The following is a 22,548-nucleotide window of genomic DNA, read 5'->3' on the forward strand; positions in this document are numbered from 1 at the left end:
AAACACCATTGCTCTTTACTCGCCTAATCTCCTGGGTTTCATCTACTGTGTAAGAAATACACTGGAAGATTAGCAGGCCTGGAATGACATCCTGCTGAGAAATACATGGGGGATGCAACCCCATGTCCTGTCCCTCCCACGTAAAAAATGCAAAAATAAATGCAGAGTACAGAATCGGTTTCAGGATGATTAGCCAGGCCTAAAAACAGGACCCTTGAAATTAAATAATAAATAAAAATACAAAAGCAGAAGACCAATTAACAATCCTTGCACTGAGTATGACTGGGTTTTTCCCCCTTTCCTTCCCTTCATATTTTTTTCCCCTGGAGCCCTTTCTGTAGATGTAGAAAACAGTATTACAAAATACTTAATCTAAAACTGAAGGAATTTAACAAGCAATCTGATGTTCCAGGTACTTAACTGGAAACAGACTCAAAGAAACAGAGTTTTACGGAATTACTCACTGAATGAAGGAGGTCCAAGTTTACTTTTAATACAGGAGTAAGGACAAAAATACAGGAACGAGAAACAGGAGGATTTGAACATAGAATACCTGCTTACTCTGTAATTTTTTTTAAATTAATACTTAAATGAGAGAAAAACAAAAGCCTTTATCCTATTGTTTATTCTTTACTATTAAAGGAGGATACAATTTTTAGTCAATTCACGAGAAAAAGCATACTTTTTTTCCAACGTCTGTCCCAGCACAGTTTATCTCAGAATAAATCTTTTCAGGCTTGCTTTCATTCTTTCATCACTAAGAGATACAAAAGACACTAGTGCCAAAGTTGACAGTTCCCAGAGAATACTGTGCAAATACAGAGCGCAAGTGCTTGGCTCTGAGCGGACATAAGTAATCGGTCAGTGACAGAATCGAAGTCTTAGATCACCACTTTATTGCTTCCAAATGATATAAAATAGAAAGCAACAGATCCCCAGACAACCCTATATAAAAGAATTTTTATTCCTACTAGGTTAGTGCAAACTTTTCCTTCTTCCAACTCCTCTCCAATAAAAAGGAATTGTTCACTAGGAACATGTCTCAAAAAAGCCATGTAAAGAATTAACTTACCCATCTACAAGTCCATGCTGCAAAATAAGTCTCTGCGCCTCTTCTCTAGAGATTTTATGATGAAACCACGACTGAGATCTGTGTATAGCTATAGAAATAAAGATCTGTGAAAAACATTCTCTTTTTACTGAAAGAACCAGTTACTGCATTTCTCTAGCAATAAATTAACTCACACATACCCATGTCAGACATGGCAATAGGACTACCATGTGAGTTGAGTCGGAGACACCCTCTCCTCTGTATAAGAGAGAAGTAAAAACATGATTTCAAAGCTTTTCTGTTAAAAAAAAAGCAAATCAGAAAATACTATTCTGATAAAGCAAAGGTGTTTATACCCGCCATGCTAATCCTTCTTCAACTGCAACTGAAAGGGCTTCCGTTGGATTTTCTATAATTCTGCTTCTGTGTCCTGAGAAATCCATTGCTACTAAAGAATTTTCTGAAATGCTTCTCTGCAACAAAGAAAAATAAATTTAGTTTGCTCATTTTTTACAAGATCTATCATTAAAAGCGAGCTTCTGAGAAAACACTATGTTTTGTAAGTGATGTTTCAAGTATCAGCAGTGTTTCCCATCAGAGCCAAACTCATTTTACCCCAGGGAGCATTTGTGATTCCAGTATGCTGCTGCAAAGCTCAATTTTACAATGTGGCAGGACAGACCATCTTTTTGCATTACTGCAATGGATGATAAATACATCACTTTACCATAAACTCTATTTATATTTTTAACTGTAACTAGCCCTTTGCACATGAAGGCAAGTCAGGAAACTGTAATTCAGATGTCCAAGTAACAGAAAAAGAAGAAAAAATATAAAATTCTTATACATAATGATCAAATTTTAAAAGATTCAAAATATTTCATTATAAATGTCATAAATTTATATATTTGATATCTAAACTTCCACTCAGATTTTACCAGATTTAAGCATTGAAACCAGTAATTTCTATTGAGTATAACTTCTATTTTAATACATCCCTTCTAACTCCTATCACAGACTCAATAACTGCAGCATCAGTTATGAAAAAAAACTTGTGTTTTTTTGTCTCAGTGACAACAGAATAAAAACACTGAAGTTTGACAAAACAGTCCTAAAAATCACCAAAATGTTTCTCAGAAACTGAAGTTTACAAAATCAAGTTTCATATGAATTGTAACAGCTCAAATGTTGGCAGGCATTGGAATATCTAATAGCTAAAAGAACATTCTAGCACTCTACAAGTTAAAGTAACATCTGTACACAAGAGGCCCAGATTCTGTAGCGTTAGCAAAACTTCCCAGTCCCAAACCAAAGCAGCTCTGTTTTGTTCTTGCTTGGTTACAAGCATGAATACGACTACAAATCGAAGAGCAATTCTGTAGCTCAGGGTAATTCCTGATACTCTAACTAAGGTCTGTAATTCCTGATTAACTAAGGCCTCTCTGAGTAAATGTAACCTGTAAAGAACTTTGCAAAAGTAAAAAAACAAGGATAAAATATGAGAAAATGTTTGCCTCCAGCAAAGTGGAGGGAACTCTTCGTAGCTGACGTGGTTGAGAGTTATTGAGGAATGTGAACCATGGAAGTGGCTCCCTTCTGAAGTATGTTCATTAGTGTGTGCACTTAATCCCCAAGTTTATTCAATATGCTGTTTAATTTGTGAATTATACACAAGTAGAAAAGCAGTGCCATTGTTAACAGGGCTTATATTCTGCCTCTGTTAGAAGCTATGGGAGCTAAATGCACACAACAGTGTAAGAGGAGAGAATCAGTAATGGCTCCCAGATCCACTGTAAGAGCACAGCTGCCAACTGCAACAGCTTCACAGAACAGAAAGTAGAGACACAGTCAGCATATTAAGCACAATTCTGAAGCCATGCTTATTAGCAATACTACTGAAAACTATTTTTGTGAATGTCTGTAATAGCAAATGAGGGTTTTATGCATTTTACCAGCAAGAACTATAATAAAAACTAAAAAAAAAATCCACCATAAAATCATTGTCACAGGTCCCTGCAACAAGCAATTTTTATCCAATTTAGCCAAAAAAAAGAACCAAAAGGGATATAAATCATCCATGAAAAAGTCTGAAATCAAATGACTCTTAAAGAACTGGGATAACATAAGATATTAAAGAAAAGGACAATTCCAACTATCTGACTGAGGAGATGGACACACAGGCTGTTTTTTCTCTATAACCCAGTCCTACCAAATTATGATCTTACTCTGAAGTCCAATCAGTATTACACCACCTGAAATTCATCTTGAGTACTTAATATTTTATATTTAAAAAAAAAAAATTAAATACGAAGTATGTTGAAGAGAATTTTTTACAAGTTGTTTATTCATCATTTACAGCATGTGTAACCTTAAACACTTCTCTTTAAATGCATCTGTAGTTCTGCTGCTTTTTTTTCAAAATCCTCTTTCCATTCTTTTTGACAGCAGGAGATTTGACAAAGGGGAAAAGCCTTTTAATTGCTCTGAACTACCCAATTTCTATTAAGTAAGTAAATTAATCAATTAGCTCTCTAGTCAACCCTGACAGCCCTAAAGATTTCAGCAAGCATTCGCACATGCAAGACTTTGAAGGACCAGGTCAGTAGTATAACTGACACAAGTTACTTAAAAACAGCATGACTGCAGAAACATGTATTTATTCATGGAGCTACTGTGGGACATACCATAGGTGTTAAATTCAAAGGGCTGCAGCCACTTCTACCTTGATATGGTTGCATGTAATTCTGATACAGCTGCATCCCATACTAAAACCAGAAAATAACATGGTTAGCATTTTAAATTATAAACTTAAGCCAATTAAGCTTTTTTTTCAGATGTAGAAGATAACACATTTTTTTCTTCACCGTTAGAAACCAGGGACAAACGCTGCTAGGATAAGGAAGTGTACATCCTCATTGTTGCTCCTGCCTTTATAAATGTACATTCTGCATTAAATAATACCCATTTAACATGCCAACTTACCTATTCCTATTTTGTCACAAACACAGACACATTTTTAAAACACTAAAGTTCCCTTCTTCTGTATTCTTGTCCCTTTGTTCAATATTACTCAACAATCTCACTGAATCCAACATAGTTACACAGAAGCATACGCTTAATGTTAAATATTTCCAGGACTGAGGCATCATTTCATCCCCTACAATCCCCCCGGCAATTTGGTCTCTCTGTTCCTTGGGATAAATAAAAATAAGCTTTCAGAGTACAAAGCTTATATTGTTATTGCATGGAAAACTAAAATTATATTACTTCTCTACTGCACAGCATCAAAATATCACACACTAAACTTCAACAAGTTAACTCACACAGAAAAATTACCTTAAGCAACCTAATTGCTGTCATCCAGCAGGTCCTACTTTGTTCATCATCTGCACAGAGCTGTTTCAGGTCTCTGGTTCCTCCTGATTTGTTAGGCTAGAAGGCCACAGCACATTTTTTTAGCATTAATGCATATCTTGAAGATAATACCTGTTGAAATAAAAGCCACTAATTCTCCTATTTTATAAAAGACAGCTGAATATTGTTTTCAAAAATCTTAAAGAAATTTAAGCTTACCTAAAAACTGTGGCTTGCTTTAATATGTATCAGAATAATAAGTTTGTACCTTAAAGCAGAATCCATAGTTTGTTGGTGCTCCAGAAATCTTTTTGCCTGTTAAAGACATGTACATATCACTATTGCTGAATTCACAGAAAAACTGCAGATGCCTTGGCTCCTGAAAAGAAAAGTAATGTAATACAGTTAGACTACTTTTAGCCAGTCTCTCTAGACAAGAAACTCAGAAGAGTAAGTAGTTATTCTGTTCCAAAATACAGTCTTACATACTGCAGTTTTAACTGTGACATCATGAAATCTAGAAAGAGGCAACTCAATATTAATTTTATCATGCAGAGAAAAAAAAAAAAGAAAACCAAACTACTTAAAGAGTTTATTCTTCTAGAGAGGGAAAAAAACCAAACTACAAATTATATAATTTTGGGGGAAACTTCCACTAAATTCAAGGCATAATAATATTAGATTAGGAGTCGAATCTTGAGAGCAATATGCATTTCAAAAATCAAAATAAAATATACTTTCATGATCTGAAAAACAACATACTGTAATAACTATTGCCCAGTACTATTCCTAAACATTATCTCTACCAGCTAAGGCTAATTATCTTAAGGAAGCAAACAAAAGACATTTGCTGAAGGATTCAAAAACAGCTCAATGAATACTCTGGCAGTTAATTACAGCAAATTCAGAACAAGAAAAAACGTTGTTTTAAGTAGTTCAGCTACTTAAAAAAGGTGTCTCGACTCCAGTGTTTAATATGATACGGTTTAAAGTACCACCATCAAAAATTTGAACTAGTAGAATGAAAAACTGTCTAGTGACAAATTCTTAGCAATCCCAAAGTCATCCTATAAAATTTCTAAATTTAGATAATGAAGTACTATATCTACTTCTCAGAGCATCTACTTGTACTTCAGAATTTTAACTGGTATTTGAAAATTCATTTTAAAAGGGTACTCAACTGATTGGAAAAATATTAACCAGAATGAAGCAAACTTGTCAGGCAAAAAGAAAGTACAGTTTCTAAGACAACACTTTCCCAATTTTATATCTCAATATCTCTCTATATTTTGTCCATAATAAACAGATTTATTTTTTCTTTTTTTTTTAATTACTATAAGTTATTTGGTTATAAATATTTTTTCTTCTTACAACAAATGATAAATACATATATCTTTGCTCTGACCTCATAGTTCTCACTCTCTCTTTTTTCTTCCTCCCTTACCTTAGAAGTACCTTTAGTGGAAAAATAAAGGCCAGATCTTCTTAAAAGAAAATACATTTTTTTCCACGATTTTTTCCCCTGCTCCTTTGCATGCAAATAACCATGAATCTCAGGATATGTGCTGGAGCTTAGGAACATCTGAAAGAAAATATCAGACATCCATTTTTCTTTTCATCTGAAACCAGCTTTCTGTTTCATTAACATACTCACACAGGACTAAGGGGAATAAACCCCTAAATACACTATCACACCACAATAATTCAGTTATGATTGCATCTAATCCCATTAGCAGTACCTCTGATTTAAAGCATGTAGAATGTTACACAACTCCAAGGTATGCTAAGCAAGTTACATATTTATATGGAACATATGGTTTGAAATGAGAGCATTACTTCTGCAATATGTTAACTTCAGCAACAAAACCAGTGTAAGAAGTACTGATCCCATGCCTCAGACCCTATTTATATAAAACTGCTAATCAATGCTACCAACAGAAGAAAAAAAATACATCCCTCCCCCAGCCCCATGTTACAAATCAGAGAACTTATCTTGAGTTAAAATTATTCAACAAGCAAACCACAAACTCTGAATCAAAAATCCATGCAGGTCAGGCAGATATTAGCATTTTCAAAAGGAGACAGTAAAGGGCTCAACACCTGAAGTGGTACTTAAGTTAGTGCTGTAGCTGAACCAAAACCAGAGAGACTGGGCCAGTCCCCAAGACAGGTCCTGCCTCTACTCAAGATACTCAGTGGCTTCTCTTCAGCCATTTCAACCAGAGTGCAACACAGCTGTTATCTTGCTGAGGCTTAGAACAGTTCTACTCAGTCTGCAAAAGTACCCACTAAAAGCTAGCAACCAAGCTAGTTAACTTCATTCTAATTCCTTATAATGCATTCATTTTTATCACTCTTCTTCCAATAAAACTACTCAGAAATACGATTCTAAACATATTAACCCAGAATTCTTCAATTTCCATAAATATGTAAAGCAATCTGTGTTACTACCAAGGTCTTCAAAGAACCTTGCCCCAAGCTGGCCTGTGGTATCACAAATACTATCTAGGCTTACATAGAGGTAGGGATCAAAGGGTTTTCTGTTTGATATCTGCAGCTTTCAGGGCTGAATTTTCTTCCTATCCACTGCCATTTCCAGAAAATCTGATCTGAGGAATGAAGCAACAGATTACAAGGCAAGAGACAGACTGGCCAGTACCAGACTGCAGCAGAATGAAAAAGTGAACATGATTTTGGAAGTACAACAAGTTCTCTGGCCACTAAATAATGCACTCCAACCAAGCTACATAAGGTTTCTTTGACGTTTATTGTTTTCCTACCTTGTAGTGAAATGCATGACTGTACCACCTGCAGACCAACCTGAGCTGGTGTCAATGCAGTACCACAGGCAGGCTCCACTGGCCAGGGGAGTGCTCTAGCCCACAACCAGGAATGTGCTATGAGCAGCTCCACTGCTATTCACCCAAATAGTTAAATTACAGTAAAAATAGGTACATCTATCTACATGTGCTGCTGGCACACAGCTGTCTGCAAATGTAGTTTAAGCTATTTTAGCCATATTGAAGCAGACGGGTAGGTCTTGGTAGGCGTTCCAGCCTGTTAATCTTCCCATTTGCCACATATTAACAGGTTCACTGGTGGGGAATATAAAGGCTGAATCGAAAAAGTATAAAATCCACAAACAAAGTCAAATGGAAGCTTTAGGATAATCTAAACGAGTCAATGTATGCAAAAAACAAAAGAGCATCTTTTTAGGCTTTAATATCTCTGCTGAAGCTGAAAGGAGTGGTTGGCTTCCTGCCTGCACAAGTGTCTTCCCCAGGATTCCTGCCATAAGAGCTTCAAATCAGAAATTCTGTCATGAAAAACACTCTTCTTACTCAGCAGACCAAAGTCGAGGAGCAATACAATGCTAAGCTTCAACAGTCACTGTTGTACCCAAGCTATCAATTAAAATAAAGTAGTAATAATGCTAGGAAAAAGGCAATTCTAAATCCATCTTTTCCTTTCCAAGACATCTGAGGACTGTGTGAGAAAATAGAAAATGAACAAGATGTAGTCGAAACCATTAACTGTCAGAAAGATGAGCAGTAAAAATATTTCAGAGTGAGAACTGAATGTCTGTAATAAATGCCAAAAATGAATGATAGTAGAAAAGATACCTTCCTTAAGGTTCTTTTGTTGCAGGTTGGTTTTGGTCAGGTTTTTTGTGTCTGTTTTGGTTTGTTGTTTTGGCTTTTTAGTGAAGGTACATGCAAGTTTACAACAGAAGGAAACGAATCCCTGTTTATGAAGATAAGAGGTAATTGGAATAGGACAAAAACAAGAAAAGTCGCCAATACTTGAAGAAAAGGAGAGAGTTAAATGATGGTATACTGCAGATAGGGATTAGTGGTCACACAATATGCAGAAATAAACTTGCACTCCTTGCACTCTCTTCCTCACACACTGAAATATATAACATGATCTGTAGAGTGGTGTCAAATGCCACCATATCTTTCAGATACTAATATATGACAGCACCAAGGACTTGATTACCATTTGATTAGCTGTAAAACCAACTAATTTAAAACCAATCTGAACACAAAAAAAGCAAATGTCTTTTTTTTTTTTTTTGCAAAAAAACCCTAAACAAATAATATATGAAATCAATCAGAAAGTGAAAAAACAACAGAACAGATAAAACATTGCAGTGGGTCAGATGAATATAATAATATAAACCGCAGAAATCACACGTCACTGAATGCAATAAAGATTGAGAGCTGCACTTCTAACAACACAACTTATTTGTCTGCATCTTCAATGTTTTCAAGGAGAGAATGGTTGCAGCAACAGAAACATTTGCTAAGGTGGATGCTTCTTGAGCATTTACAAAGTATTTTAAAGAGTTAAAGAAGCCATCATTATCCTAAGACTTTGTGACTCAAGTTGAATTCGATGACTGATTTCTTCACAGATGTGAGATGGCTGGCCACAATCCAGACCAATGCTACTGGGAATGAGCTGGATTTTACCCTCAACCTGCTGAGAAATTTTGGGAGCACCACGTAATTCTAGTGAAGAACTGATTCTTATTCTGATTCTCAGTATTGTCTCCTAGAGACCTCAGTCAACCTGAGGAGTTTAAACCAGGAGAAAGGCCAACAAAACCTACAGCGGAAGATGGAGAAAGGCAACAGGTAGATTAAAACAACATCCAGGAGATTGATAAGGGACTGAAATTCAGAGCATGGCTATTTCAGCCTAAAGACTGGAATGGTGGAGTCAGGTGAGAAACTAGCCAGGGAAAGAGAGACTTTATATGGCAGAGCAATTGAAGACATTAAAGCTTGGTTCTTAATAATAATCTTAAAATCTTCATACTATATTCATTTTTTGACATATTTTAAAGCATCCAATTTGCAAAAATAACCTGAAGCAAGTTCCAAATGATCCATATTGCCTAGCACTAGACATGTGCAGAGTGTTGTGTCTCAGAGCAGCTATACTGTAATCAATACAGTGACACACTTCTTTCTTAGGCTAAAGATCTTCACAGCAGCGATTAAAGCTCTCTCTTTGGGATACACAGACATTCAGTATATCCCAGACCTAGTATTTTTACTTAGTACATGCTAAATGGATAAGAGACAGGTGAATTTCTTTTTGGTTTTGTGGCTCTGTTCTACAAAGATGCCCTGATTTAAAGTCATCAGCCAAAATACTCACTCTTTCACTTTCAGTGAAAGTCAAGAAAAACATACCAAAAAACATTTTACTTGCTTACAGCTCAATCCACAAAAAGCTGTAATAGTATCAGAAGTGATTTTTTAATCACTTGTAAGCATTGAGTTGTTAAAACTAATGTCTCTCTTGATACTTGACTAAGCACATCACAAATAATAATGCAAGCCCATTAACTTGTCTTAATGAGAGTTTCCAAGGAAATAGTGACTCACTGTAAACAATTTACCCAACAGCTTCTGCTGAAACGTGCACAAAGGCTGCACAATTCACTGAGGTATTCTCTACTTTGTGCCTACTAAGTTTTATTTGATGAAATACAATTAAACATACAATACAACATCAAAGAGCAACAGAGGAGAGTTTGCAACATATTTTTCAAGCTATCAAAATGGCAAGTAACTAGATATATTTAGAATGATTCTTAATCTTACCCACAAGCTCTGCACATGTTCTGTGCAAGAGTATATGGCAAACAGTTCCCTTACAAAAGTCTTTATTATTTTTTTTCAAACTACCAAATTATATTTGAGAGCAAAAAATATTAAGTTCTATTAATATAGGGGACAGGATTTTCTAAATGAAATGTTTATGGTAGACTGCAAAATCTATTTGTTGTTTAGGTAGCAAAAGTGGACCAATTTTCAGTAGATATGCAGCACTTTTGAAATTACAAAGATCTTATGTAGGTTTGTAAAAATGACTTTCAGATTCTAGTGTGTGTCAAATTTAATTTGCAACATTTTTTACTACATTTGGGATAATCTTAACCTCTTGATTAACATTCACTTTTATATGGATACAACTATTTAATACAGAGAAATCCTTTGAGAATTAGTTCTCTAAAATGTTTTTCATTTACTGGTGGATGCTAAGGTAGACTTTACTATATTGATTTTTAAAAAAATGTAATTTCTGTTTCTTTTCCTTCTACCTTAAATATCCTGTGTTACTATGTTGCCTTTCCAGTTACTCTTGATCAGCAAAACTTATACATAGTGCTGTTGTCTTAAGATCAGTGGAAGTTCTTTTTCTATTATTTAATTTTTCTAGTGACAAGCAAACAAGAGTGATGTGTATGTTTCCACCTTTATTACTCATTTTCCCCCTTTGAAAGTAAAACGATGATCCCTGATATGGTCATTCTGTATTATCATTTCATTATTCTCACTGTAAATTAGAATCTTGTGTCTGCTTAAAAGATGACTAACACTGAGTGACCTACCATAATTTCTTTTGAAGGCTACAGTAGCCTTCAAGCTAACAAATCATACTAGTCAGTCTAAATTTTCTACTCATTAGGTTTAACCATTTAGCTCTTTTTTATATCAATTCGTATCACATTACCAGTTCTTCAGTATTCTGCCATAGCCTTCTGCTAAGTATGTGCTGAGTACTGCAATACTTTTTAAGGAAAAAGGGTCTTTCACCTAAAATACCCAATAAAGGTATTTAATGCTTTCACTGCATTTTGTCTGTTTTGGTGCTTTTTGCTTCTGAAAGAATGTGAAAGTTTGCAAGTGTGGACATATAATAACTGCCTGGAAGAGACACAGCATTTCATATCTCGTAAGGAAAAAAGTTCTTAACCATGTTTTGAGTTATTCAAAACACAGCAACAGATCCAACAGCAATAAACAACTATGCTCACACAACACAAACAGTGGGAAATTCTGAGCTATGCTGGCTCATCTTCATTGAAAGGTTACATACCTGTAATATCCCAGAGTGGCTTAGAGCAGCATTTGTCTCACTTGGAAAAGATATCATATGATCTGGAAAAAAGTTCTATAACAACAAAAATGTGTATGAAAGTTCTGTAAAAATAAATATAAAACTTTCTATCTCTTTTGGATGTCCAATTTAAGTTCTCAATGCGGTGCAAGGCACTGCAGATTCTCTGATCCAATAATTTAAGCTTACCTTAATGTCATCCCAAAATTTGTGACATCCTATGTATTATTTGCTGAAAAACTTAAAATTTTGAGAAAACATCAGTGGTCTCTGGAAGAGAATTTCAGACAGCAGTGCAAATCATATTGCAATATTTGGGTCTCATATTGCAATATTTGGGCCTTAGTGTTGTTTTTTTGGTAGTGATTTCTTGCCTGGGGATTCAATATGCTACAAAGTAGGGAGGATATACACCAATGTGCTGAAAAGTATATTGTTTTCTATTGTTTCCATTACACTAGAAATAAAATAAAATAAACAGTAAAATATTTGGGAATAACTTCCATTAATACAGAATAAGTCTTTGTGGTTTTTAATTTTCCATTTTGTATGATATGACTTAACATAAAAATCTGACTACATCAACATGATGGGATTAAAAAGTCCACATTTAAAATGACAATTTCATTATGAAGGACAACTCAAGACCTGCAGCTGAGGAGTTCAATATAGTCATGCAGATACGAACTAGACAAGGGTTTGACCATCAAAAATAATGTTTTCTCAAGGCCTGGAGAAGTTTGAAGCTAATATTCCCTTGGCCACCCAATGTCCACCGATTCCCATTTTTAATAACACTGAACTACTGGTAGGGTAATTCATATAAGTTCATTCTGATAAAGCATTCTTGCTACACCTGGGACCACAGAAGAATCACTCAGCAGGAACAGCAAGAACTCTAATGAGCTACAGCTGCTGACTCTAGTTATAGCTGCATGCCTGCCACACTCCACAGCTGGTTCCACTCACTGGTTAACCAATACATCAACTCAGTCTTTGGAGGCAACAGGCAGAAACCGATGCACAGGAAGTCCCAGCTAATATGAGGAAGAACATCTTTATTGTGAGGGTGACCATGTACTGGAACAGACTGCCCAGAGAGGCTGTGCAGTCTCCCCACTGGAGATATGCAAGAACTGTCTGAATCCTGTGCCACGTGCTCTAGGATGACCCTGCTTGAGCAGACAGGTTGGACCAGATGACCCTGGTCCCTTCCAACTTTACCCACTTTGTGATTCTGTGAAAGCTTCTTTACTAACTCTAGACCATCTTAAGCTAAGAAATTTTTTACTGGTGTACTGACATCTCCATATGTGGGGAGTACATGATTTGTCCAGAGACACACAGGTAAATCAAACATAAAACCTCTCAAATCTCTTATATTTTTTGTTATCCTTATATTTACCTTCTTATCCTTTTCTCAGGTAGATAATTTGAGTTCCCTTCCACTTGTTACCTTTTCAGCCCTCATATATTTCTGCTGTTTCTCCCTTTGACATCTGAAATGAGCTGGCTTTATAAAAGACAGCATTAGAAGTGGTCCAAATACACCATGCACTTGAGCAACCAGATGGTTTCTCCTGCTGAGCCAGGACTGCTTCCATGGCCTTTGCCATCAGCCAAAGTCTGAATCAGCAGCATTAACCTTTGGCTACATCCCTGTATTACAAGTCGTCTCTTCTCTCTTTCCATTCCTTATGCACACTAACTTTCACTTACCCCTAACAGGCTATGGCTGCTCATGGTGTTTTGTGTCAGTTGTCATTTAGCTGCAGCTGGGAGAAGCTGCCACTGGGCAGCGCTGGGCCATAATATTCAATCTGCACTTCAACAATAAAATCATCTTTGCTACAGGTGCCCCTCCTCACACTGCTATTTTGTGGTCACTTGATGGAAAGTTCACTCAATTGCAAAAAATTTATTTTGTTGCAGGTCCATGTGCAACGAAGTTAAACCCACTGCTGACCCCATGACCCCCAAACAATAAAATATTGAACATGGATGTTTTACAATTGCAACAAAGGGACTGGCCAACAGTTATATGCACTACAATATATTCCCATATTTCATATATTCCCTCTCAATAATTCCTTTTGACTCATGTTATGCTAACAACTTTACACTCTGCCTATCTGTCTGTAACAGAAAAGACTATTTTGTCTTTGCACTACTTCACAGATACAATGTTAGAACTTACCAGGGGATTTTTAAAAAACTCATACTTGGCATAATTTTTTCTAAAATACAGTTTGGTTTCCTCTTCCATTACCCAATTTGACTGAACTTCCATCACTAATTCATGGTCTTCTATAGCTCTTCCTGTAAAAAAAACCACGCAAATTTAAAAAAAAGAAAAAAAACAAACAAAACCCACAAAACAAACAAATGAACAAAAGCAAATATCAAGCTCATGAGTAGCAGAAGACCAAGAACTCTCATGATCCACAGATCAAGTGGAGCAAAGTTAAACTTCCATTGAATTTAACTAATACTTGAGTCCATAAAGACAGAGATTAAGGATGCTATATGAAAATCACATTTTGTAATCAGATTAAATGAAGTAAATAAAATCATAAAGCAATTCAGAAAACAAAAGATACCCTAAAAATACCGAAACGTAAGCATTTTAAAATCTTGTACAGGCTTCTCTACTCCAAAACACATTCTGTAGATGCAAGGGCAAAGACACACTAAAGAACTGATGCTCTTACTTTTTTTTTTCTTCCAGTTTTATAGAGAGGAAGTGCTCCTCTAGGGTGACATTTAAAACTCTTAAATGGCATTGTGACATTTAAGAAAACACCATTTCCTCAAGACTTACTTCTTGGTAGAAAAATAAGACATTCTGCATCACTCCAATGGATGGGTAAGGATGCTGGTATTTCTTTATTTTTAAGGTGTCACATCAGAGAATATTTTACAAGTGAGTCAACTTGTTTTCTTGAAGGAACTGAAACACTGAGTTAGTGCCCTCCAAAACACAGCCCTGTAATCAAATCCCTAAATGCTGACATGCAAAAGCTGTACTTCAGTTTAGGTAGATCATTTTTCTTTCTAGACTGGGGAGTTTCTACCGTCCTTTCTGTGGTCTTTATTATTACTATCTCTAACATGAGAAGCGCTTGTTACAATCGAAAACAGTCTCTTTAACTATGGAAAGTAACTAATGCACATAAAAGAAGATTTAATATTGAAGTGCACGACAGAACACCTTTTAGGTAGCCTCCTCTCTGGCCACCCAGCAAAGAAAAAAGTTTAAACTAAATAAAAACCAGAAAGCCATTGCTCAGTATTATTGCACAGGTAGTGCTTTACAAGCTTTCCCAATGGCTACCTAAGAGAATGCAGAGAGTGAAATCAAAATGAGAGATTGAAAGACACCGATGATGTGCCTGGCCAAGGCACCTACTCAAAGAGGAGCCCTAGAACATGTGTTCAGCCACAGAAGCAAACAGAAAACCATTTACAGTCAGCACAAAAACTTCTCAGTAGAAAATTCAGGATGAAGACAGTTCTTCTCTTGAAAAGGAGAACAGTTATAAGCAAACCATTCTGTTTTCAGAGCCTGCCTCGCACAAGGGAGTTGCACTGAAAGTATGGGACTCCTAGCACCAAGGCACCTGGCCTCATCCAAATCTAGGCATGTTTCAGCTGCCTTCAATAATTTTAGACAAGCTGAAAAACATTCAAAAATTTATTTGAATTCGATATTTTTAGACAAAGAGGACACATACCAAAAACATACAGTTCTGAAATATATTGTCATTTATAAGGCTGCAATAATTGTTGTACTTCAGATATTTGAAATAGAGCCCAGGCTACTGCAAAACTTTGGAGGTGGGGAGGAAGTTTGAGCATCCCGGGTGACAAGGCAGTGGGTTGGGTGCAGTGTGGGTGCTCCATGGCAGGCAGACGGGGTGCACCAGCCAGTGCCACAGGAAGCAGGACCACCTCACCTGCCCACTTGCCCTGAGCCAACTCCACCTGGTCAGCACCTGCCAGGCAATACAGCGAGGACACGACCATGCTTAATGTTCAACAATACAGCTCCACACCAAAGGGCACATATGTTTGTGAAAACTAAAATATAGAGACTGTGGGTTTATGTTTTGGTTTAGGTGGCAGTTTTGTTGGGGTTTTTCCTTTTTTAAACCTTCACAGTAGATGCTTCCACACAGAAATAAAGGCACAATCCAGTGATGTAATTAATGTCTGTCTTGATTAAAAGTAGAACGCTGTGCTCAACTCACTAAGATTCATGCAATTATATCTAATTCAGGAGTATTCAGACAGCTGTTAGATGTTAAAGAAAATGTTCACTAATTGACGGATGAATTATTAATCCACATCATACTGGAATTTACACAGACACACACACTCGCTCACAGTTTTCATTAGACTCGCTCCTTTCATTACCAATTCACTTAACTTGTGAGATGAAAATGACTGTCCAAATTTACATGAGTAAAACATGCAATAATAAACAGCAAACAATCCAAAACTAACTCATCATTTGAAAAATGTTTGTTCAAGCCACTCATCCAGTGCTTACGAATATACTTAACGCAAGTATAGATCAATATGTTAAACCTTTCAAACAAAATCAGATCTAACAGTATTGTAAAGATAACTCCATTATTGTTCAGTACTATTAAAAAAAAAATAGAGGATATCTCAGGTTGTTCCTTTCCTTGGCTAGCAATGTTGAATTGCCAACCTCATCATCTAGGAAATAATTTTACTTTTAAAATGAACCTTTTTCTAGAACTATGTTGAAAGCAGCTGGAGCAGTCAGAAGACTGCATGGTGAATGTAGGTCTCCATCAATTTTGAAAATATCAGAATCTTAGGAAAAGCAACTTCACCAATTATTTGATATTGAAATCCTCCAAGAAAACCTTCAGATTGAAGAAAACAGATTATTTAGCAAGAAGTGTACTGTGCAAATAAATAAACCTGGATAAACAGTGCCACTATTGTTCTGGCATGGTTTGTCAAAGGTGTCTTCTTCAGTAGTTACTATGCTATTTAAACACCAGCTACACTAGAAAACACAGAAAACACTTTTGCTATTTATGTAGAAGTGTTTTCTAAAGCCATTTTGCTACCTCCTCTTCTATAGCAGTCCTTTACAGCGTCAACCCAGATTTAACTCTGACCTTACTCTGAGTTGGAAGCATCTTACAGCTGATACAATCAGTGCAAAAGGTTACAAATATCTTTGAAATGTTACAAAGCAAGAAAAGAAATTTGAAAAACGTTTGTGGCTGCCTTCATAGCATAAAGGAGCATTAAAGGGCAGAAACCCGTTTTAGCTCTTGTAGTTCATCCTTAAAATACAGCTGTTGAACATAATTGAGTCAGAGATGCACAGTCAAGTTTATTTTCTACAAACGCACAAGGCTGCACTCCCTAGATACATACAGAAAAGGGACCTTAAAAACAGCATTTAGACATATTTTTTGTTTGTGATGTGTACTCTTTTTTTTTTAAAATCAACAGTACTGGAGTTACCAGGTACCAGTGCAGTCTCTTCTGAGAATTAAGAACTCCAAGGAGTTTCCTACATATTTTAGAATGCAGGAAGGCCTCTAGAACATCCACTTTGCACTAGCAGCTGGAACTGCCCTTGAATTTGCAGAAGTACTACGTTTTGTAACTCCAGTCCAGTGCCAAAGTTCAAGAATAATACACAAACTTTGGGTGACATGAAATTAAAGTCAGATTTTTTACAGCATTTGTCTCTAGTAGATTTTTTTAATATACTTTCCTATCAAAACCATACACAATAGAGTACAGAAACATAGTGCTATAAAAGGAGTTAAGATTGTCTGACTAGAGTTTCAGTTCAATACTACATCCCAGCAGTGCACTTCTAAACTCATCTCTTGCTGAGTGAAGTCTTTCCTGAGTGCTGCATTTTTTACATCTCTGAAAACATCCCATTCCTCACTATAATTAATTTGCCTTTTTGTTTTTATACTACAAAAGTACATCTATACACTTCAAAAAGGAAGAGAAACCAGGAGTTAAACTTATAGTTATGTTCTGAAACCACAGGTTACACCTTTTAAACTGTATAACAGAAAGAGTTTTACTACACTAGAGGAACACTGATGATGTGAAAGGAGTTCAGAACATTTTGTTTCCAGCAACTTAAAATACATGGAGTCACTTCAACACAGTTCATTGGTCCATATCTGGAGGTTTAGAAGAATGGTTTTGGTCTGCTTTTTAAGTAGCCCTGTCCCAGAGTTCACCATAAATCCAGCCAAACTGATTGTATTGCAGGAAAATACTGACAGCCCACTCTGATGTAGTTTCTGAAGACTGAGTACCATTGTCCAGGTAGAATAGCACTGTGTAACTGGTTTCTGTCCCTGATGTCAGAGATTTCACTCAGGTGTCTTGGGAACAAACAGGATTTTATCGGCAATGAAAATAACCCAAGTCTTTCTAGAGATACCAGAAAGAGAGGAAGGACTGCCAAAGAATATCATGGAAGAGCAAGGAAGAATTTGCAGTGAGAATCTTAACTGTCAGTGTCTTCCAAATCACTCTTACAGATGCAGATCAAGCAATGTGAGGCAAATGCACCATTAACAAATCCACTTTATAGCTATGCTTTCAAAAAAAGAGAATCAGAAGCAACAATCCTCCAGAAGAACAAATTCACGCAAGACTTCCCATCCTTTTCCTTTCAAGCCATTCTATTGAAATTGTACTTCTATGTGAAAATGAAAACCAAACACCTTATTTACCACCATACTATTATATAGTATTAGTCTTACCTAAACCTGTGTGGGTAAGTTGTTCAAAGAGAGTCCAGCTGTGGTCATCAATATAGTGGTTCTTCAATATCAAGAGCTGACATACATCCCTGGCTGTTATATCACTGGGTACTTCCAAAGCTCTGCTAGTATCATCTTCACTATACACTTTGATTACCTGCAATAAACAAAAACTCTAAAATATCCGTAAGTTTAATCTTTGCTTCAGTTACTCCAAATATGTTCCTCTCTCAGCTTCATGACTGAGACAAGAACCCATACACTTTGAATGCAATATGAAAGACAGCCATTCCCCTCCAGTGCAATGGCATAATTGGGAACAAAACAGCCGAGCAAAGCACATTCCACTTCTAAATTTGGCTACTGGACATCCCTTGCCACAGGACACCGGACAGACTGATGCATTCCCTTTAAAAAAATGTTAATGAAGGGGTAAATAAATGTGGTGAAACTATACACTCTTAAGTAAGCTGAAAAAGAAACCACAGAGCATAAACAGTGAAACTCAAGAACTCTGACTGAAGAACTGTAGATATATTTGATAAAGGAGTTAGTTCAGAGAACAGCAATCAGATTCGAGATGCTCATAATTCTACAGACAATAAAAACAGGAGATGCTACCAAGTGGCTTCAAATTTTGACAAGCACAGACAACCTCAATACAAAAGGGTGTTCAAGATGCTTTTAATTTGTTTCAAAAATACTCCTCTCAGTTTATTCATGAGAATGCAGGACACATCTCACCCGGACTTCATGCACAAAACCTAAATAACCATTGTAAACCCTTCACTAAACAGCTAGATAGAAGTTCTTACTTTAAAGACAAACAAGCATGTTATCGTCAGTTGGTCTTTAATTGTTGCCTTACTGAACACATGCTCATTTCAAGAATCTAATCAACAACCAGCAATGCATTGTTGCCCTAACTTGTTACTGCAGCTGCTTCTCTAGTTTGTGCTGAAGTTGGTAGGAAGGTGAGGAAGGAACTGCAACTGTATCTCCTGCCACCTGCTTCTCTCTCACTAATGGCAAAAATCCAAAAATAATTAAAGAAAAATCAGGTCAGCTCACTCATGTTTTCCAAACTTCAGATCAAGGAAAAACAACTCCATTTGAAAACCACACAGAGATTTTAATGCACACTGATGGCCTAACTCCTCTCCAAACACCTGTTTTTTTCAGTGGAACTACATATACAGCAGTTTCGTTACAAACCAAATAAGCATGAAGTCCATGAAGATTTGCTTTAATATTGCAGCTATTAAATGATGGCAGCTCAAGAGTTCCACATGATATTAAGCCACCCTTGCCACAACACCAATCTTCAGGATATGGGAAACATTAAACTCAAGCTCCTAAAACACTGAAAAATCTCTTTGTATTCATGAATCAACAGCCTCAAATCCAAGTCTTCCAGGGGAAAGAGGCAGACCTTGGAAAAAGTAGATCCAAGGTTTCCATGGGCCTAAGCTGCAGCCCAGTACTTACACTTAATACAAAAGGCAAAAAGACCACATCACTATTGATTTCAATACTGCCAAAACACCCATGGTTGATGCCTACAGTTGATTTTATAAGATGTCTATCCTTTGGCAGCATTCCCACTGCTAAGCAAGAGAGATCAGCAGCAATGCAGCCTGTTTGCAGCAGAGCCTGATTCCACACACACAACTTAGAAGTCCTACTCCAGTCACACAGAAACTATGTTCAGCCATTCGGGATAAACTGGCATGAAATATTTAAATCCCTGCAGTATTTACAAGGATTCAAAGATGAAATCAAAAGAGGTGTCTGGTAGGGTGCACTGTGAATGGGATGGGGGGCTGTAGAGGTGAGTAGACAAAACAGCATCCCATCACCTTAAAATAGGTACTACTCGGGCAGCATTGAAGGTCAGGGACAGTTTCATTAGTCTCTCCAGCAAGCCTGTTTCAGTCTGAACCTAAAGGATTTTACAAGCTGAAGTGCCAGAAAGGAGAGAGACAGTATAGAAAGGGAAAGCAAAGGAGAGAATTAAAGCACCTTTCCAAGTATTGATGATCATTTTTTTAAGTCCATTCCAACTGAAATATTCTATTCTATTTCTCAATACTCTCACAATATTGAGCCAGGGTGGGAATCCACGTGAGTACCCTGGCTAGGGACCCTATGGCACGTACCAGCAACTACAGTTTTCTCCACGCACTCATCAAGTTTGGTGATATGCTTGTTTTACAGCAGGAGCACGTACAGCCCATGCTGAGGCTCTTGACGGATGATTTTAACAGAAATTCCTCTTAAAAGGGTTAAGAGTCGCAGTGCAGATGACTACACTCTTATTGCTGAAGAAATAGAAAAAGACTTTTTAAAATGCTGAAGACAGCAACACAAGTCATGATAATGAGCTGCCTGTGGCCATTCAGCTCAGGGAGCAGGAAGCCTTGGAGGTGGCCTTGGACTACAGCAGCACAGTTAAAGCAAAACAAAACAACACAACAAAAAGCAATGAGAAAAAAAAAATCAGTTTATATTCTCTGTGAGTATTCTCACTCAGCTTTCCAGTACAGGGAAATAAATCCTGTGCAAGTCTAGGACAACAGACCACCCCAGCTCACAGCTATGACATCTGCTACCTTATAAAACACAAATGCTGTGCGCTTCTTCTCTTCCTCGCAAGGGATTCAAATGCAGCAGGAGACAACAGACAGTCACCTAATAGACCATCATCAACTTCTGTCACAGTTTTTGTCTAATGAATTAAACGTGATGGTGCAAAACTCATCAGTTAAGAGTGATTTTTGAGGGTTTTTTCCAATTGGAAGTTGCTCAGTCTGCACTTTCTGTTGTGTTTGAAGTAAAGTCTCTTGTAGGATTTGCCGGCAATGTAGTTCAAGGGGAGTGGATCAGATGAAAAAGGATAAATTCGAAATCCAATTTTTCCTTGGAATTACGTTGCTATACTTCTTTTCCTAGAAACAGAGGATGCTTTAAGAATTAAAGGGTGGAAGGACTACGTTAAAGATGCAGCTGTGCTGACCTCCCATAGAGATGAGGAATCTTGAGTGACCACTTTATTTTTATTAGTGGTTATCATGATGCATTAGGCTGGCCAGTCATCTTCACTCTGTTCCATTTTTCTCCCTGAAAAATTTGTCTCAGAAGCAGCAGACAAGAAAAGAGGCACTAATTGAGAACAAGCTCTCATTACAGTTTTCATTACCATATACTCTCAAACTTTGTTCTAAACCAAGCTGTTTCACTTTCTTTGACTATACCTATTAGTAGACAGAAAAAATTACCTCAGTAGCACTTAAATCTTCTTATTTCCTCTCTAGTTTATAAATACAAGGAAATTTCTGTTCTTCCCAAGGCCAGAAAAAGGAACACCTCAATAGCTTCTATTTCAGTCACTGGAAGTATGAAATAAGCAGGTCCAAGATCTTCCTATCAGAGGAAAGCACCAGGCTCAGCATGACAAGCATTAATCATTTTCATTGCCTATGGGAGCAGTCAAGGAGGTACAGCATTCCTACATATCCCCTTTCCACTTTTCAATATACTAAAAATCAGCCAAGATCCCAGAAGTATGTGCAACACATCTTTATCCCTCAAAAAAATTATTCTTATAAAAAATGTTGCTTCAAATTAAAATATATTACTGTTTATATTTCACTAATCAAATTAACTCATATTGTAAAATAGATGTTGACAAACATAACCTAGCATTTAATACAGGAAAAGAAAAGGTAGACCCTAGCTCTTATACTAAAAAATAACCAGAAGGAGAAAAAAAGCCAGAAAGTGTTTAAAAGAATAAGTCAAAGAGCACATAAGGTAATCAGCGTGGGAGGAGGGAGGAGCAAGAGAAGCAAGGTTGGACTCTACTCCCCCAAGTCTTCTTCCACACTCAACTGTCATCTCCACTACAATAATTAAATAATGTGTTCGTAGACTTTTAAGAGAGGGTGTCCAAGTCTGATTCTTCAGAATCTTCATGCCATCTGTTTCGGAAGTTCCAATCTGCAGAAACAGCACAAACATATGCCCTGCAGTGAGGAATTTCAAATTTCAAACCGAAGTCCTAACGTGTGAAAAAAGCCAGGTAGAACCAACAGAAAAAGAACCACTTAGCACATGGATTCCATACTTAGGTGCCTACACCAATATGACCTGACATTTATATGATTCTTAATGCTCCTGAATAGCCATTAACACAGTGCATAGTCATCACCTTTAAAAAAAAAAAACAAGGCACATTTACTTATAAGATAAAAGTACCTAACTTCAGCTTGTGTTTTCTAAAATCATTTCCCCATGAATAAAACACTGCGCATTTTTGTAGTTATATTATAATTCCAGTCACATTTATGTTAAATGCAGAGTTATTGTGTGCAAAACCAGGCCTTAAAAAGTCTCACACTACAGGGTGCCATACTTTCCCTGAAATGCTGCCTG

General features: G+C 36.7%; 1 protein-coding gene across 9 annotated transcripts in view; it reads right to left on the bottom strand.

Moving 5' to 3' along the window:
* The window catches only part of GRB14 (growth factor receptor bound protein 14), a 298,766-nt gene that overhangs the window by 244,717 nt on the left and 31,501 nt on the right, over positions 1 to 22,548 (bottom strand). For 6 of the 9 annotated variants that reach the window (XR_007904522.1, XM_051787279.1, XM_051787278.1 and 3 more), the window contains exons 3-12: positions 18,115 to 18,289; positions 13,521 to 13,642; positions 11,303 to 11,377; positions 5,850 to 5,987; positions 4,674 to 4,784; positions 4,388 to 4,483; positions 3,736 to 3,816; positions 1,408 to 1,524; positions 1,252 to 1,309; positions 1,073 to 1,160 (exon numbers count right to left, since the gene is read on the bottom strand). Coding sequence is in view for 8 of the 9 variants with exons in the window: in XM_051787279.1 (XP_051643239.1) it covers positions 1,073 to 1,160; positions 1,252 to 1,309; positions 1,408 to 1,524; positions 3,736 to 3,816; positions 4,388 to 4,483; positions 4,674 to 4,784; positions 5,850 to 5,987; positions 11,303 to 11,377; positions 13,521 to 13,642; positions 18,115 to 18,289 (1,061 nt within the window). In the remaining variant the exon portion in view is untranslated. Of the gene's footprint in view, positions 1 to 1,072; positions 1,161 to 1,251; positions 1,310 to 1,407; positions 1,525 to 3,735; positions 3,817 to 4,387; positions 4,484 to 4,673; positions 4,785 to 5,849; positions 5,988 to 11,302; positions 11,378 to 13,520; positions 13,643 to 18,114; positions 18,290 to 21,130; positions 21,370 to 22,548 lie in introns of those variants that run through there. The other 3 variants (XM_051787282.1, XM_051787277.1, XM_051787283.1) reach the window with 2 other exon arrangements.

This window comes from Manacus candei, unplaced genomic scaffold, assembly GCF_025592945.1.
Source record: "Manacus candei isolate 608988 ecotype Guabito, Panama unplaced genomic scaffold, ASM2559294v1 h1tg000023l, whole genome shotgun sequence".
Classification (NCBI taxonomy): domain Eukaryota; kingdom Metazoa; phylum Chordata; class Aves; order Passeriformes; family Pipridae; genus Manacus; species Manacus candei.